This window comes from Rissa tridactyla, chromosome 4 (assembly GCF_028500815.1).
Source record: "Rissa tridactyla isolate bRisTri1 chromosome 4, bRisTri1.patW.cur.20221130, whole genome shotgun sequence".
Taxonomy (NCBI): domain Eukaryota; kingdom Metazoa; phylum Chordata; class Aves; order Charadriiformes; family Laridae; genus Rissa; species Rissa tridactyla.
In genome coordinates this window covers 9317627-9336937 of record NC_071469.1, presented here as the reverse complement: position 1 = coordinate 9336937, position 19311 = coordinate 9317627, and the positions used below count along the sequence as shown (strand labels likewise).

The 19311-nt window shown below is 37.5% G+C and overlaps 1 protein-coding gene across 14 annotated transcripts in view; it reads left to right on the top strand.

Annotated features, from left to right (window-relative positions):
• WT1 (WT1 transcription factor) overlaps nucleotides 1-19311 on the top strand; it is a 144765-nt gene that overhangs the window by 52105 nt on the left and 73349 nt on the right. For 11 of the 14 annotated variants that reach the window (XR_008466040.1, XR_008466041.1, XR_008466052.1 and 8 more), the window contains exons 9-11: nucleotides 13692-16422; nucleotides 16890-16980; nucleotides 18158-18289. Coding sequence is in view for 1 of the 14 variants with exons in the window: in XM_054199337.1 (XP_054055312.1) it covers nucleotides 13692-13837 (146 nt within the window). In the remaining 13 variants the exon portion in view is untranslated. Of the gene's footprint in view, nucleotides 1-13691; nucleotides 16423-16889; nucleotides 18720-19311 lie in introns of those variants that run through there. The other 3 variants (XR_008466042.1, XR_008466047.1, XM_054199337.1) reach the window with 3 other exon arrangements.

Below are 19311 nucleotides of genomic sequence, written 5' to 3'. Positions count from 1 at the left end.
AGCACTGACAGTTAATATCATTATATATTAAAAAAAATATCATTCCTATCTATCTTTCTCTTGTCTCGTTTATATGTTTATAGATTTTCAATATAGATTTTCAATGCTAAAGTAAGATTTTTGTTTTGATTTCAAACAAACATGAATTTATCCTGCAAGACGCTGGACACCATCCATTTCCATTCCTTATTTCCCAGAATTGCTTGGAACCTACTGAGTTTTGCTGCTGTCTTGTGGGAATAAAGTCTTTGCAGGTAAGAACATGACCTTGGGATCTACTGCTGGTGTCTCTTATATAAGCAGCAATACATGCTGAAGGTACAGAGGTACTTCCAAGAAATGCTCATTACTTTGTAGTTACAACCTGTACAACCTCTTTGCCCTATGCCAGGATTTTTTCTGAGAACTTCTCCGCATATGAGAAATCTCTACTCACATGCATACAGGTGTCATGGCTCAGAAGATCTCACTGAGTGTGCATCCAGGCTGGTGCCGATATTAGGCCAGCAGGCGTTAACATACAGGGCAGCGTTCCTCACACTGTGGATAATGAAAATGACAGTCAATCATCACCATACTCCTGTAAGGTATGCATTGTAATTTCTATTTTACAGAGGAAAGCCAACCTAAGTCAAGAGTCTGCGTAAGTGAAGCTTCTCTCTTTCCATGTAAACTGTGCAAGTGTTACAGTAGTTGGGAACTTGGCAACGATGGATGAACTATTTGTACACAGGTCACCTTCCATGTCTTCTCCGACGTACTGTTATGTGACAAAATGGTTTATATCTTAATTCATGAAATTTATTTTTTACTGTAAAACAAATGATAATGAGTAGCTCTTTAAACTAATGTTTTATTTCCAGTGAGTCAAAGTTTTGGCATTAGTTTCATGGAAAAAACATTAATCTTCACAATTGAAATAGAGAGCTGTTGACTAAATATGACCTGACAAAATTCATTTTCAAAACTGTTCACAGATCTTTCTCATCAAATTTTCAGCAATTCATATTTTGTTATTGACTGTTAAGGACTAATAATTATGCTTTCTATTCAGGTTCAGTTACTGTGTCATTTGAAACATTCACTTCCAGAACCAAGGAGAAAGGCATGTTTAAATATCTACTGAGATGTCTGCGTATGTGTAAGGAACTGTCGGGTGTAATAGGAACAAACATTTGTTACTTACATTTAACCTTTGGTTAACTAATAATGTTGTGAGTTGTAGTTCATAGGAGGAAGAAATGTTTGTTCCCAGCTGTGTAATACAGACAAGCCTTGAGGGCTGTTGTGAACTTCTTTGAATTATTTTTTCTCCTCTGTCCTGCTGGGAAATGTACAGAAATTGATACAAGACCCCGCTATCATTCATGTGGCAGCAGACTAGGAATGACTGCTAGAATGTCCGGGACATGCTTTATGTTTAGCGCTGACAATCTAAGCAAGACAAATATGATTTATGGGACAATAGTTCAGATGGGAATGAATGTAGATGTCTTGGTGAAAATATCAGCATAAGTAGGCTATGTGAAGGAAGTAGGTTTTAAGGAAGGATCTAAAGGAGATTTGGCATGTGGCAGATGGGAAGTTATTCAAACTCTAAGAGGCAACATGGAAAAAGAAGTGAAGCTGAGAGTGGGATTAAAATATAAAAGGAACAGTAGGACGAGAGGGGCACCGGAGAAGTCTGCTGTTCCTTTCCACATATAACTAACCAAATATATCTTCATAGCCTGAAAAGGTGACTAATGAACTTCTGGTGAATTTTGGTTTATCCCCATAAATAATAATTAATAACATTTCAGGAAATGTCATCAAGTCTTTCAAACCATATATTGGTTTTCAATCCAAATATCAGGATATTTCTCCTTAGTAAATAAAAAATCTACAGTCTGAAAAGACTCAAAAATAATTATTTTTATTACTGTAGCACTTTTGTGCAAGAGGCTCTCCTTGCTCTCAAGCGTTTATTGGCCTCTTCAACAAAGAATGGACAAAGGGAAATATTACTAACACATCTGTTACAGAAGAAAGAGACCTGCCAAGATCAAGTTATTTGTGCAAGGACATGAAGGAAGCTAAAATGGTGGTCAAACTGAGACTCAGTATGTGAACCAGCAATGCTTCAGTCAAGTTATAATTGCAGCACCAGGTTCCTACCAGAGAGGCATCATTCATATTCATTCCTGTTTTGAATAATGGACTCAGTATACTCACATTATACACCTTAGGAGTGTCCCAGATCACTTTTGAAGGCTAAATGTATATTTGCAGTCTGCTCCATTGCCGGGTCTATAAGAAACTTAACGTAGTTTCACAAATATCTCTAGTAGATTTTTCTTCAACTTTCTTTCCTTAGCTTAAAAACCATGTACAGCTTCACCTGGCCCTTTCTAACTAACACTGTCCCCAGTTCTTCTTCTCTGCCTTGTTTTGCGGGCGATACAAGCCTTATCAATCTATTTGTTTGCTGCTTCTCCAGTTAATTTTGTAGGGTGTGCCATGCTGAACAGAAAGTGAGGAATCCCTTCCTTGAGCTGACCCCTGTTGTCCAGCCCCTCTCCCTTCCCAAGCTCTCCTTCTCCAACTTATCAAGTAATGATGATTGTTAGGCCAAGATGGACATGGGGGGAAATCATATGTATGTAATGAAAAAAGGAAAGAAGTTAACATCATTTGTACCTAAGAGATTAGTTACGCAGCTACCACCCTTTTTGTGGTTATTTCCTCTTCTTGAGAGAGCGCTAAAAACCAAATGACAGAGGTAAAGAACATAAAGAAATGAATAAATTTAACATCCATGTAGATAAAATCAGAGATGGAAACATAAAGAATGTAAAAACTGAATTCTACCACAACTCTAGAATAAAGGCTGCCAGAATCCACAGCAGGGTAAGCGTGCCAGGATTTACATCCCACAGCAGCACACGTTGGTTCGATTTATTCTATTAGTTAAATAACTCGGTAAGGATTCTTCTGGTTTGGTGTTAGTGTAGCCATAAAGTCTTTCTCTGCACTATTCTGAGAATGAACTTTAATCCATATCTTATCTTCTGCTTGAAAATGAACATCCTTTCTATTCTTATCATGTTTCTGCTTTTTTTGGATTTTTGAGCGTCAGCCATGTTCTTCTTGGCAGTTGCATGAAGTTGTTCCTGCTCGGCTATTTGTTGTGCTGAGTTACCTTTGAAATTCATCGCTCTTCTTATGACTACACTCCAGAGGCCCTTTTAATAGCCTGCCCAGGGCTAATGACTCCATGAAAGCTGGGCTTGCTCTGATAAACTCTCTGCTTTCTCATTAGATTGTACAAATCCTTCACTGTGATACAACATAGTTTATAGAGAAGAAGACCTCAGATAACCATGTACTACAGATTGGCCTTGTGGGGGACACAAATGGCTACAGGGGACAGCATGGAGACTATCTACCTTTTTATCACCTAGGCTAGATAAAACTATTGTCTTTTCATAGGCGCATCAGGGATGTCAGCACCATTGTATGAACTGGCTTCAGCAAACAGCTAGTGTTGCAGTATAACATACGGGGTACTGTGTCATAAAAGTGTATTATGAACGGTTTGGAACACGCTTATTTTATTTATCTGTCAGTCCATCACACTGACAATGCATGTATTTAGAACAAATAATCCTTTAAAATAAAAAGGCAGTCCTTCATATTATAGCATTTTCCTGATGTAAGGAGGTGAAATGCAAGGCCTAAAAAGACTGCCTTTTTCCTTAAAATGCAGACTCAAAGGTTAAGACCTTTTCCCTACCCTCAACCATTTCTCAGCCCTCTCTGGCAGCGGTGCCTGCGCGCCCCCTCCTGCCTTGGGCCCCAGCTCCATACCCATTGGGGAATGATGGTTTTTCTGAACAAAATGCGGGGTTTTCCTCAGGAAAATGTTGAGAAACAACCTGTGGGCGATGGGGAAGCCATGCCACAGGTGGAGGTACAGCCACAGCCTGGGAACACCGGGCTGGCTGAGCCTCCTTGCCTGGGGATGTCTCCTGAGGGGAAAATGGCTGCCCAGAGGCCTGCCCACGCCTTGCCGCCACCACCACAGTCCCCAGAACTTTTCCCTGTCCTTGGGGAAAGGTGTGTGTTTGTGTTGGGCAGTGAGCACACAGAATCGTTAGAAGAGAAAATAAATTCCAAAGGAAACATCTTTTTTCTTTAAAAAAAAAAAAAAAAGCTGGATAGATTTCCTTGCTTACTGGTAGAAAGCGCAGTTCTTGGCAAGCTGGGCCCTGTCAAGGCTTTACTTGGAACTTCCAACAGATACTTTGGTTAAAAACCCTTAAATCTTTCCTTCGGTTAACAACAGTGTGCAGCAAGAAAAAAGAAAAAGGGCAATGTAGATTTAAATGAGAAAAGTTTTTCTTCCAGATGAAAATCTTCATGTAACCTACAGAAGTAAGGAATACAGTTTACGTTCACTTTATTCTGAGGGAAGACTGTGACTAATTGGCCTATCTGTAATGTTTTTGGAGTGATTCCACTATAAATACGCTCTTTATAATTAAACTAACTAGTTGATTTATTGGACCTGCTGTTCAGATTCTGCTGCACTGAAGGGATTTTCTTGCATTTCTTTTAACGATGATCACGATTTTCTCAGGTGGTGAAACTTAGCTTCAGCAATTCTAGGGAGATAAAAGTTGCTTTGCAGGTGTTTCAGAGTTTTAAAGTTTGACTCAGGTGATAATCCTTTCAAGTTATGAAACAGCTTATACAAGTGATTGTAAGAATTAAAAAGGTGTGTGTTTTGGTTTTTTTTTTAATTATTTATTGTATACTATCTGAGTGTGAAGCTTTAGTATTTTAGTGGCTTTCTAAATGCCGATGGATGGTTTGTAGCGTAGCGAGCAGTATGAACTCAGTGAAGTTCTCACAGGCTTCTGTGGAATTTGGGTGGGGTTTTGTGCATGTGAGTTTCTTTTATAAAGTTATCTGAAAAGTGTAATAAGTACTAGTTAGAGTAATTGCTGGATGGAGGATTTTTCTGTCTGGTATTTTACAATTTTCTTTCTAAGAGTTGTTAGGAAGGCTTATATATGATAATAGTATAAATTTATTCAATATATCTGTTACGTAGAAAGCAGTTATTGGTAGAAGTTCTGCATTAGAAGGGAACTTTGTTTGATTGCCTGCTTCGCATCTATTTGTTTGGTGATTTTTATTTTTTTTTTAAATTGGTTTTCATTTGTCACTTCAATGTGAAAGGTTACCTCCCTTATCTTGATAACTATTTTTTTTAAGCTTTTGTTTGAAATAGTGTTTAGCTGTAGCGGTAAAGATGGCTAGTCACAGACAGAAGGTGGTTGTGTTTAACTTTGTGTTTTGCAAATGTGAAAATAGAAGGATTCTGAGTCCTAAAGAGTGTACGGTCCTGGGTATTGGAGAGGGTGGTTTCCAGACAGCAAGCACAGGAAGCACTACAGCTGTTTTAATCTGGAAGAACACCACAGTAAACTGTGGCAATGAACTTGTGTTGAGGATCTCCTTCCAGCTTTCTGCAGAAGGATCACTTTTGTCAGTAAGTTCACAAGGGCCACTGAATTACAAATTTGTTTTGGCATCTTTCAATGTGCACTGCAATTTACTAGTTCCCTCAGGATGGAGGAAAAGATGACACTTATTATTTTCTTGTAATATTTGAAATGAGCATATAGAGAATTCCATGCTTTCTGATGTCTTGTAATTCAGTTGATTTGCAGTGCTGCTATATTACAAAAATGAAATAATTGTATAGAAGTTCTGTCCTCCCCACAAACGTTTGGGCATTGCCACTGAAGGAAAAACAACCACCAGATTGCAGCTGTAATTACTTCTGCTTTTTAAAAAACAGCTCCGAACACTGCATCAGACAGCACAGTGAAATTGCCAAAGCTGTGTTTTGGCGTGTGCATGTGGAGAGGGTGGTTTTGGTGAAGGGAGCTTTCATTTTCTGGTGGGTGCTCGTTTGAGGGCATGTCAGGGAGTTTCTGAGACGCAGCTGTGTCTGCAGCAGGCTGGGGCAGCCTGAGAGCAGGTTCTGTAAGCCTGCATCTTGAACCTTCCCCAGCCGGGTCACAAGCCTTGTGAATATTACCCAACTGCTCCCCCTTGTGCTAGCTGCCGAGGGCTTTGTCACACACCTTCATGTTCCTAGACATAGTCTAGAGGTATATTCTTTTGGACTCTTTTTGTAAGTCTTAATAGTAGATTCATGCAATATACGTAGATGGTTTACTTTCAACCTTGTTGCCTTCAGTAATTTCCCATGGAGGGCATAATTAAGTAAATATACCTCAGATTTTACGTAACGAAACATTGTTTGATGGACTTTGGTTTTGTACACTTCAATTGGTGTGATTTTCTGATAAAGAAAATAGTTTTATATGCACCTATATGTACATAATTATTAAGATGAAACACATCATAAGAAATAAACTATCTTTAAAAATTTAGTAAAATGCCCCGAAGATGTACATACCTACCTTAGTGTCTCATTCATCAGCAATGCCAATTTAGCAGTTAAATGATCTTATGTATTCCTAGATACCATGAATAGTCTTGATGCGCTTGTATATGTTGAAAAGATGGTATTGAGATTATTTGGGTAAAAATGCGTGACAAAAAATTCTTCCTCATATTTAAAGGGATGTGTGCATGGAAAAACTATCTGTTATAAAGCACTAATTTTACTATTGTAAGCATTAGGTGAATCTCTTTTACAATATTTCATTGTAATGTCTTTCAGGAGATTGGATGTTTCTTAATACTATACAAAATACTTCTTTTTATTTTTTCTTTTACTGCAGGTTATTGACAGTTTCACAGGTTTTTATAGCACATCTCACACACTTAGAGTAAAATTGATTTGAACTTGGGTCCTCTTATATTTGAGCTGATGAATTAACAAATGTTTGTGAATAGGCCAGACTGTTCTAACATATCTGAAACTGTTGATCTTTTTAAAGATTACTGGGCTTTCTTATTTTTAAGATAACTAGTGTTACACAGAAACAAGTTCCTGATGATTGTGTCATGTCTTTGCATTTTTACTGTTAGTAGGATACTAAAACCCACATGCTCAGTCTAAGTGGTTTTATGAAAATTAACAGGTTTTTATTTAAAGCAGCAGCATTTTATTTATGTAAGCAGTTCTTAAATATAAATATTTTTCAGCATAAACTTTGATGTTTGGTTATATTCCTGCAGTTCTAAAAATTATTATTTTTATTAATATAATAGATATTCACAGAATTGGTGTTTTCTGATTAAAAGTAATAAAACGTATTGCCAGTTCCCTTCCTGCCCCCCTTCCCCTCCTACTGCACCCACCCCACTCCCTAATAATGCCAGTTATTTGGAAAGACCCAAATTCTTGAAACCAGATGTAGTTACAGAATCTTGCAGAAAATAGAGATGAAAAGGGATATAAACCTAAGGAGGCTAGAAGTCAGTGATGGTATTATAAAAAGGAATAAGTTTTTAGAAGCATAGAAAAAGCTTTTAAAATTATACAGCTTTATCAAAACTTTTCAACTTGTAATTTGTTAAGTTAAAACCAAGCAGAAGTTATTAATGAAATCAGTATGATATTCTCTACATGTTCTTTAGTTAAGACTGTTTTAATGTGTTCATCTGGGCTGGAGGCAGGGTGTTGCTAAATGTTTCATGTCAGTTGATGACAGTAGTTCCAACCGTTAAGGGGTAAATGTTAGACAGAAGGCAGTGCAGGTTAACACAGGTGCATAGGAACCTTTATACAGTAGTGTTCTGCAAACCAAGGCCGATATTCATTAATACAGTGTGGTCTGCCATCTGATGGCATGCAGTTAATGTTTTGGCTGCTCACATCTAAAGTGATTTAGTAAATGACAAATAGAATTCTTAAATGCTTTCAATGGATTGATAGAATGGATTATTATTTTTTTTTTTTTAAGGTAAAGGGGATACTGCATCCAGTTGGTGTCTTTATTGCTGGAAAAATAATGACGAGCAGAAGTCTTTTTGTGTTACCTTGGTAAAAGATCCTCTGGAAGTCAAACACTATTAACTTTAATGAAGTAGCTTTGATGGCAGGGAAGAGACAGCTGATACTACACTTCCCTAACAATAAACCACACTGACAGATAAAAACAAACATGTGCGCGATAACATATAGCATTTCAGAGAATGGAGCCAGAAACTAAGGTAGACTGATGTGATCTTTGCTTTCTTTTAAAGCCTGTTACTAGTTTTGAAATGGTTGCTTCTGAAAAGAATTGAAAATTAATTCTGCTTTTATGACAAACTTATTTCATACTACTGAAGTGGGCAAAAGCAAGTGGTAAGATTTGCCTCATTTTGTTGGCCTCTAATTTTTGGAAACTGGTTTTGATCTTGAAGATAATTTTGCCTAAAATTATACACTGTTGTTGAGAACTTAATCAGAAGAAGCAGTCTAGTCTTTTGTTGTGATGACATGCTTGCTCCTTTCTCTCTATATTCTGCTCTCTTTTTCTGAGCTTGCTGTCTTTTTCCTCTCAATTCTGGACATATTACAACTGCTTTTCATAATTTTTACTGGAGCTGGAGAACCATTTTATTTTTCATTATGTCTTTATAGTGAGGACAAACAGACATAGTGCACTTGCTAATATAAATAATACTAAGAAAGGAGGAGGAAAATGTTATTTTTTGCTACTCATAGTTACTTGCTTAGTGTAACTTATCTCAGTCACAGCAAAGCGTGTGTTATTCAGATCCCAGGAGCAAAAACGCAAACTAAAATGTGGCTTCCTAGTACAATAGTCTGTTACACTAAAAAAAGATTTGGCCTTAAAGTCCTCAGTAAAGGACACAGCAAGGCTGTGTTTGTACTGATAGATAATGACTAGGGATATTCATGCCATGAACTGCATAGACTCTTTCTTTCATTCATGCTTTGTGTAAAAGGCTTTGTTTTCTTTTCATTCTTTATTTTACTGTAATTACTCTTGTTTTCTCCTGCTATAAAAGAAGGCCAGGTAGAAGATGTGCGTAAGGCAGGAACCTGATTACGGGTTTTTGGTGATCAGAACCTGTGTGTGTTCAGTGGTGTGCCATCACGGGAGAGGTGGGAGATGCATTATCTGTGCTACTGCCTGCAGCCTAGCGGTTAGGGCAGTTTTGTGGAAGCTGGGATGTGTTTTGAACTTTTTTCACCAAGCAGGTTTTACTCTCGGGTTTCTTTCTGTGTTTTCGACACTCTGATAACTGTTAGATAAAAAGTGCAGTTTTCACTGGGCTTACTTTCAAAGTGAGCCGGTCATCTACATCCAGCTAGATGACATAGGCATCTGAAGTGCAGGATGGGCTTCTGGGATGTGAGGAAGAGCCTCACCTAGGAGGATGGTGGAGTTTCAGATGTGTCTGAGCACTTACAGCCAAGCATCTTGCTGCTGAGCATTGCCGTGTTTCAGTCCTGTCGCAAACTGAACCATTCTGTCTGAGGTCTCATTGGCAGTAGTTCCATGACAGGAGTGTCTTTCTGATCCGATTCCTGCTCTTTAAAATTTTAATAGCAAAAGCAAAGTATTTATTTGGGAAAAAACAATGTGCTAAGATCAACAATTTAAAAAACCTTTTAAAATCTTATAGCCAAAAGATTTATAGGATTTGTGATATATCCTAGAAGCTATGGAATGTGTATTGAATCTATGCTCTAATCATGCCTGTATACTATAGTCATTTTTAGATATTTCCACTGCAGAGTTGTTGTCAGCCTCTATTTTCATTTGCATGTTTCTTGTGAGCTGCTTTTCAGACTGCATCTTTCTCATCCAGACCTCACAGCAGATTTCCTTAGGCTTTACCTTCCCTGTGAAGACAGGTGCTTTTAAACCAAGAAGACAGGAGTTTGTTGCTTATATGAATTGTCAATATATTCAAAAAGTAGAAGTTGCTTGCTTTTACTGATAATGTTACCGTGTGTTGCAAGAGCACCATTCTTTGGGCAGGTGAATTCATGGGCTTGGTTCCTCTGAAGGCCGGCGTAATACTGTAAATAATGCAACTGATACAGTGAGAGGTGTGCGGGCAAACTCCGTAAAATGGTAGAGTCTGCCTGCTGAGAGTATTGCTTTTAGGAACAAGGTGTTTTGCTGGTTTAGAGAGGTGCTGCACAGCTGAAGGCAGAGCTTTGGACTAGTGCAGCGTTTTACTGGAGAGGGGGGAGGGAATGGCCAAAGACTTAGTGTGTTTTGCCTGCCTGCTTCTGCATTGGGAGAAAATGTTTGTAGAAGGTTGAGCTGTGAGTGGACACTGCAGGGTTAAGAGTCAACTCTGAATGGCGTTTCTCACCTGTTTCTCACCTGACTTTTAATTAGCTTCCTGGTGCTTGTTCATGGCTTCTGAATGCAGGTATTGCTTACCCGCACCACGCGGTTGTTGGGTTGGTTTTTTAACTTAGAAAAGTCTTGTTCTGTTATTTACTATTACCTATTTTTTATAGTTAAAATTTGAAAAATTGCTTTGGATTATGTTGGAGCACATAATGTTATATTTAAGTGGAATACCTGGTTTACTATTGCAGAGTGCAGAAATTGGTAAGTCTTCCAACCTCAGCATTTTTTAATCAATGTGTTAAAAATAGACTGATAAGCTTGGCCTCTAGGGAGTAATGAGGGAATAATCCTATATTCTCACTTAGGCTCCCTCCTATTATCAGTCTGATCCTTTTCCTGAATCATTCTGTATTTCCTTTTCCAGGATGCTTTATATTCAGGATCTTCAGATGTTGGTTGAATCAGCGTCAGATTTCCTGAAATAGATATTTTAACTTGTACGTATTTTAACATGTACATTTAACTTGTACATTTCTTTTTGAGGTCCTTGTTTACCTTTATCATGTGATAATCTTATGTTATTTCACTTATAGAGTTTTAGTTTTCATATACTAGTTGAAACTGTCTGTATGTAAGATTTCTAGTCAGCCGCTTTTGCCTTATTTTGGCATGCAAGCTTTCCAAAGGGGATGCTTTGCATTTAGGAAGAAGTGATTTTAATTTGGCATATGCTGAATACAAATACAGCCTGAGATTGAATAAGCGCTGTGCCCTCTTGTGTTCACTTGGAAAAGCAACCAAAGTATAAGAAAATAAAGAAAGTCTACTGAATTTAAATTGGCAGAAGTTGATATATCATGCATCCTCGGTCTCAGATCCCTGCAAGAGTCTCAAACTATGGAAACAACACATTCTAGAATTCCAGAATTTGATGATTTCTCTTATTCTCTGTCCTGGGCAGTACAAATTAGATCGCTTTAATTTTAAAGGAGAAGAAGGCAAAGTGTAAGAGCACAAAAGAATAGAGTACAATAATAAGTAAAAAGAGTAAATACGTGCAAAATCATAATTGGATCGATTTCCCACCCCAAAAAAGTAACATGCAGTAACAAAAGTTTTGCAAACTAATCCTTCCTAATCAAGTTCTATCAGTATGTTTTAGAATGTGATTTGGTATGCTTTGTGCTTGTCCAGTGAAATTATTTAATAATATGAAAGTATTCTGTTATCACACCCTTGTTGTACTGCAAGTTAAAAAAGATTGATATAAACAAAAAATGCAGTGAATTATGAATTCAGCTTGGTTTCAGTGGGGCTTTAGTTATTTTTATCTTGTCTTCATTAGGCTTAAATCAGCAACATAATAACAGTAACTAGATTGTTTTTTTGTTCATCAAAATTCCAATCTAGTTTATTCACTTTTGTGGGGGAACATACTTATGTATCGATTTTCCCCATGCATTTTTAAACACTGACTTTAAATTGATGTGTCTCCTGTGCATCCCCTTCCATGGTTTTTAGGTTTATTTCCTGTAGAGAACTGTAATATACGTAAGTCATGTCTTAAGTTGACCACTTTTACAGGGAGAATATATTTTGGTTTGCATGAAGTATAATTTTTGAAACAGTATTGTTACGTTTTAGGCATGAAGTTATTCACTTGTGATTTTTTGTGAGAATTATAATTACAATGTGGTTTATTTCGTGGATCTTGTGACATTGCTGAATATCTATATGAGAGTGTCATTTTATATGCAATACTTATAACACCTCAAAAAGGACTTGTTTATCGCAGATCAGTTGTTGCTTGCTGTTTCATGGTACTGTGGGAGGGAACCAGTCTGGAAAAGAAACGGGCGTTTGCTTCATTTGGATTATGATCTGTAAAACTGGAGTGGCTCAAACATGATTTTAAGTGTCATTAGAAATCAGAAACAGCCAATTAGGCTAGGTCTCTGTGAAGCTTTTGCCAAGTCTAATCTGAGTTTCTTTTCAGCCTGACTAATTTTGGAGGTTTTCTTTGCAGGAAATCACATTGTACACTTGCCTTCTGGGGACTTGGGCCCAAATAGAGAATGTGTGTATGAAATAAGATCACTTGCTGGCTTGAAATGAATATTGTTTCGTAGTTTAGGTTGGTACTTTTGGTAAAAACTGAGATGTAGATTATGTAAAGAACAGATAAATCTTGAAGTCTGACCGAATTGTCAAATACTATGGGGGATTAGATTTTTTTTTATTTAAGGAAGAGTGAGGCTTTTGAAGTAACCATGTAGAACTTTTTAGATGCTTTTATAAAAAGGTAAAATATGTATATCTGAAAGGTTCAAAAATCATGTCCAGATTGATAATGTGTATATTTGAGCAGTGTTTATATGAAAACGTTTTCTGGTTTAGAGTATAACTGATGGCTTAATGTGTAAAAATCCTTATTGAAGAATAAGAATAGAAACCCAGATTGCATAAATCTGATAATTCACTTTACTAACAATACCCAAGACAAATTAAATAGCTGCAGCACGAAGATAAGAGTTTTTAATAGGGTTACTCCTCTTCCCTCATCTCGGCTGGTGTAACATATGTAGTCAGGTCAAAACAAAGCTGTTTGCTTCATGTTTATTTAATTGTGGGACAGCTTTCCTGTATCTTATTAAAGTGAGACTCCAGCTCTGAGAAAATCACTGTGTTTAGTAGAATACTGTGCAGACCAAATCCTTACTGATGATACTTGTAGATCACACAAGCTGTAGCAAAACCACCAAAACCCCCCAGTACCTGAAGTTATTGATGAAAACATCCACTGTGCTTTAATGCTAACAATATGCTGAGGATAAATCATTTGTGAGCTTTGCTTTTGTAACTGAAAGCAAGAGCTAGTTTGAGGTGTTTGTTTCCAACCCAGAGCCTAGAAATGTGAGTTAAGTATAAGGCTTTGTTTCAGCTCTGTGCATAACCAATGGAGTGAAATTAAGCAATATTCTGAGGACTGGTCTAGGCTATCTGTTTACACCACCAGATTATTCTATAGTTTTGTGACATATTGCCTTGGAGACTGAGGTGATGACAGGCCTCAATTTAGATTTGCAGTTATTTGTGTGACCTGTTCGTAAGCTGCATCTCATCTGAGGGTTCAAGACATCCCTATTAGCTCACAATGTGGGATGACATCCACCTTCTACAGTCCTCAGAGACAAGTTTTACAGGAGAGGAAGACTGGTTCATGAGGATCTGAGTTTATGTCCACTCTTTCCAAGCTTACTATTTTTTAATACTCAATGATCTTAAGGGTCTTTTCCAACCTAAATGATTCTATGATTCTGTGGAGGCATCGGCTTACTGATAAATCAAGATTTGTAGTCCATTGCATTTTTATTGTTTTTTTCCTTTGGGCAGACTGGTCTTTGATTGTCTTACTGTGCCGGACCCAGTGTGGCCACCTCCCAGGGAAATCATGCCTGTCTGGACTGCTCTTGACTGTGTTCCTCACCTTGACTGCTGTTTTCATTCTCTTGCTTGAGCTGTTCAAGTCCTGCACGTGAACAACAGATGGCTGTGGTACCTGCCAGAATGAATGGTGAGTTTTTCATCGTTACTGCCAAGGTGTTTCTGACTGAGATTGTTAAAGTTTCTTTCAGTAAAGGCAGTTAATTTCTGTCAACAGGAATCCAGAGAAAGAGGGGATAGGAGTGCCACGTGGTATCAGTATGGAATTGGGGCACTTAGAAAGAAACTGTAATTTCCTGTATAAATCTGCTTTTTGTTTCTTTGGCTGTTTCAAGGCATGTTAGCTCTGGATAAACTTACTATTTCTCTTCAGGTATCCAATGTAATCTCTTTGAGTTAACCACATGTAGTTTAAATGGTCTTATAACCCTTTGCTGCGATCTTCCTGATCCTGTAAATTACAGCGCTTGGAATTGCTCAGTAGTTAGATGAGTATCTAAAATATCTGGGCTTGATGCTCACAAGACAAAAAGTTGATGCTGAGTCCCAGAACTGGTGTCCAGTTCCTGTACTTCTGCTGAACGGCTGTTAGTAAAATGAAAATCACTGATGCTATGGTAAGTTAATATTGTCGAGGCCGAACTGTATGACTTGAAATGTGGCAAAGTTGCAAGACCTTGAGAAAGGATACATTGAGAATGCAAGTTGAGGAATGCCATTGTATAGTGCAGATTTTCATGAGCAGGGGAGTTTTTGTCAAGTTTAGGAGTAACTGAATAAGCCCCCTGCTACCTGAAAAAAACTTTTGAAAAATCACTTTTGGTTGCCTATGGATTGTAGTTGGTCAGTTAATTTGAGTAGAACTGACTATTTCTAAAGTAGGGTGAAAAGGAATACAGTCTTACTTATGGAGTATTATCAAAGATATGGGAAAACACTTTGGTAGTTTGAGGCTGGACTGAGTGACCCAGGAGTCTATATATCCTTAAAAAATGTGTATGCTTTGTGCATATAGATCACTTTAGAACTGATACTCAATGTTGTTATATGGTTTCATTAAAAGGACCCTTGGGGTTTCTATTCCTTACCCTCTGAAATAACTTCTTCTGTGCTTTAGAATTAAGGGTTGGTTTGTTTACTTTCTGTGTTGTAGGGAGAAAATTATATACTACAACATTTTTTTTCTTTTAGTTTTGAGGCTTTCTTGGTATTGTGGCATATTCTCAATCTGTTCAGAGTTCTTGGTCCATCTAAGCACAAGATGGGTGCTATTCTACCATAGGAAGTTGAAGGAGCTACATTAGTACAATATTCTACTTCTGTAATTTCTAAGTCATCATTAATTATGATTGGCTTTCTTTATTGGTGACACAGATGTGATCCCTTACAGTAAACAGAAAAAAAAATGCACAAAAAGGAGATTAGAAGGGATCGTGTAAATCTCCTTGTTGCCCTCTAAAAATGTGTAAATGCATGGGTTCTCAAGAACAAAACTGATCTTAAAAATGCTAGCACATGTGATGCTTTATTCCAGTTATGTATAGACTGCAGATTCTATTTGATTTTTGAAGTTTTGCAGATACTAGAATTGCTTATTTCCTGCATGCCCCAAACTTCCCCCTCCTTCACTTGTCTGGGACATTTAGGACTGACTGTATCCCAGGTGGATGACCTGACAGGTATGCTCTGAAGCTCCTGGTGAGTGGTTGGGTGATCAGGCTCTCCACAACATACAGGCTCAATACCACTGTCTTTTGAAACAAAACTCAAAGACATGGAAAACAACTTCTTATGTCAATCCTACTACTTGGAGCCAGTGCCCTAAAAGTAGGAGACCCAACTTCGGTTTCCTCTGCAGCTTGGCAGTAACATAAGGTTCTAGACCCGGCTTTTGAGTCCAAGTGTTTACAAAGTTAGTGCTTTAGTACATAACTTCTAGGCACATCTTTTACGGGATCTAATGTTAATTCTGCTCCCAGTGTGCTACTAGTTTATCCTCTTCTTTCATATGTAGGTCTGTAAGAAATCAAAACATGTACATTGGTGTTAGCAGCAGCTTTCTTTTTGCCTGCATACCCAGATTTGATTTATAATCTTGATGTTGTCAGCATCTGACTCTAATTAACTGGATAAATGAAGCTGAGATCTTGACTGAATTAGCAGTTGAAGAATGCATCTTACCAGAAGCAGATGGAGAGAAAAAACAGTGTGTTTAGTTTATAGCCATTCCCCTGGTTTATGGCCATTTCCTATTTTTAAGGGAAAAAGTTCTGCCAAATCAATTCCTGTCAAATGCTAATTAAATTATAGTGATGATTAATCCTGATGTAAATACATTATTTCAATGTTTAGGAGAGTTATAAATAGTTTGAAGACTTAAGAGCCATTGTGAATATATGTTTAATCTGGAGTGCATTTGGGAGAGAGAAAATGCCAATTAGATAATTCAGTGACAGTTTATACAGTTCAATTTATCCTTTGTAAATAATGTTTGTTGTTGTTAGCCTCTGTTGTAGATAGAACTCAGCTAAATCTTTTTGTTGGTAAAAAAAATCCTTATAGTGACATTTATACTGTCCTCTTTAACGTCATTCTTTTATTTTCTTACTAGAAATCTTACAGTTTTACAGAAAAGCAAGTGCTGCCATTTCTAGGCTGTGGAAAAAGAAACTGAAGCAAGGTACTCCCTAGGGTCACTGAACAGGCTGAGAATAAAATCCATGACTGCTACCTAGCTCTATCTGGTGCCTTAAATGCTGTGAAAGGAATATACTTTCATGGCATTTTCTACTGCATGTATTAAGAAAGTGAGCAAGCAGCTTCAGTCGTTGCATTACCCTATGTATAATCTGATTATTTACTTTGATTAGTGTATGAACAATACTCTAAGGTGGGGGGGGACGGGACGGAATATACACTAATTTAAGGGGCGGGGGGAAAACCTACCATGTGAAGATACTACATTGTCAATTAAAAAAAAAAAAAATAAAAATATCCCAAGCCTTGCTTTCAGTGTATTTTATCTGCTGCAAGGACGGGTCAGCCCCTTACTCATTAGTGGTGAAAAGTCTTCCTTAAAGAGGTAGCATGTCCTGGTGAAGAGCTGTTAACACTGTTACTATGCTGCACAACTTGTTTTTTTTCCAGCCGGCCGCGCTGGTCACCAGTCAGTGCTCCTCAGGAATGTGTTTGGAGGCAACCTTCAGGGAAAGCTCCATTCGGGTTCCAGATTGATGAGGTAAAGCAACAGACCTTAGCATTTCCTTAGTCCATCACAATGGCGCCTGCAACACCTCAGTTCACCACTGTGCTGGCAGATGTATAAAACAAAGTTGGAGGTTAATTTATTGGTAGTGGAGAAAAGAGATCTCTGCTCCTTCATCTGCAGTATTCTATGAATTATATGCTTATGCAAGGTGAAATGCTGAATTTTTCTATGCACCGTAATTTATGATGCATTTGCAGCTAACAGATAAGAAAGATTTGCCAATTTTCAGTCATACACATTATATATACAAGCTGGAAATAAATATTTTTGGCTTTTGTTGGAAGGTTCAAATTTATCTGGAAGTGAAATGTAAGATAGTCTTATACACCACGAGTATCTGTAGCCTTTTGAAAAAGTTTATCTTTCTTGTCACAATAAAGAAATAGTTTGACATTAAAAGTAGAGTTGTTTCTAATAAACAAAACAACCAGCCACCTTGCAGTAGACTATTGCATCTGCCATAGTATGGCAGTATGTGTGTGAAAGTGACAGCTAGTGCAGAGAACGTAACAGTATTCTGTTACACATTTGCATCAATTATACAGGGCAAAACACTGTGTCACTGAGGGAGCGTTCTGTGATGGCCACCAGTGTTTTCCTAGGTGAAAGGGTAATTATTTTGCTGTTAGTTCTTTATTTATTAATAGTCAGCACCAAATGTTAGGGTAAAGGATTATTCCAAACACAGTGACAGATCAACTGTGTGGAAGATGTAGTGATTTTGCTGCTGATAAGAAAAGCTATTAGTGTAAAGATAAAGGTCTGTTTGGAATCTGAGTGCTGTTGAGTGGCATTTAAGAAAAAAGGAAAAGTGAAATGAAATTCTGTACAGATATTGATATAACCTGGCACACGTCTACAGAGGTAAGCAAAACTTTAGGTTGTGATTCCAACTAACTGTTTTGGTTTTACTAGTATTATAAAAGAAACAGTTGAGAACCTGATCCACTTTATATTTAAATAAAAAAAAAAGTCAGACTTTGAGAACTTGGATTGGGTCTTGAAAGTCAGCCCTAAGTATATGTACTCAGACTGAAGTAGATGTTACTAAAGGAGATACGTTCAATCCTTTATTGTGTTTATACTGTTTCTGTTTCTTCAGAGACTGATCAACTTGTTGTTTGTTTTTGGGTTTTTTTTTAATAAGTGTTGACTTTTGAATGTGAAATGGCAGACATTTTGCTTTAAAAAACAACGCACAAACCCCAGTATTTTTGTGACTGGAATTCCTTGCACCAATAATGATTTCCCTAACTTTCTATGGATGCTGCATGTTTCTGTAAGTAGCCTTTGTGTTTCCGTATGGCTTTCAAAAGTGCAAACTGATTAGCAGCTGTTTTGAGGGGGGGATGGAAAGGCTTAAAATACATATTTGTCTTTGATATTATGTCTGAAAAAACAGATGAACAGCTTTCTTCAGATCATATGCCTCAAAGTTTCTGGGAAAGCAAATGCTCTTAATTTTGTGCGAAACTTAAATATGCCTGTGTAAAGCACACAAGATTGTGTTGAGGCTTGTGCAGAAGGACAGCAAGTTCATGCACGTGTTCTTGGCAGGGGTGACATTTAAAAGCCAGGATTGCTCCTGAATTCCCATCAGCCTTCTCTTATTTGAACCAAGAGTCCAAGAGTGCTCCAATAATGCAGCTTTTTCTGCTGGAGAAAATCTGTGTTATATGAACCAGTTTTGACTTTACAGATAAAGAAAACCTGAAAAATTTGTTTCACATTTAGCCAAATGTCTGTAGCATTGTTTGTAGGTGACTTGTGTGCTGGATAGCTGTATGCAATATGGCATTCGTGCCTCATATATACAGAGTACGCAGCTCCTTAAACTCTTTCGTGCACGTAGAAACAGCAAGTTGTTTGGGACTTTTAGATGTTTTTGAACTGCAACGTCTATAAAATTCACTGAATGGAATACAGAGAGAACTTCTTGCCTGTTTCATGTTTTCATCAGATTAAATCAGGAATAGTTTAGGTAAGACTAACATCTGAAGTGAAATGAACAAAGCTTTCAGAAATCTAGGCTTAAAGGGACAGTTTCATGCTTGGAGTAAAGTTATTCACTAGATTATTCTCCTGAGGAATCTCAGTTTGCTGTTGTTGTTTGCTTTTGTCTTCTGGGATCTGCATCCATAAGCTAAAATCACAACCTTTGCTGGTAGCTGGCATAAGAGAATTTATTTACCACGTTGCGTAAATCTGACAAAAGCAAACTTCTGGTCAGTTTTTCTTGGGATATTTTGCCTTTATGTGGGGTGAGTTCAGGAATCTCTCCTTCACGTACTACAATTTTAT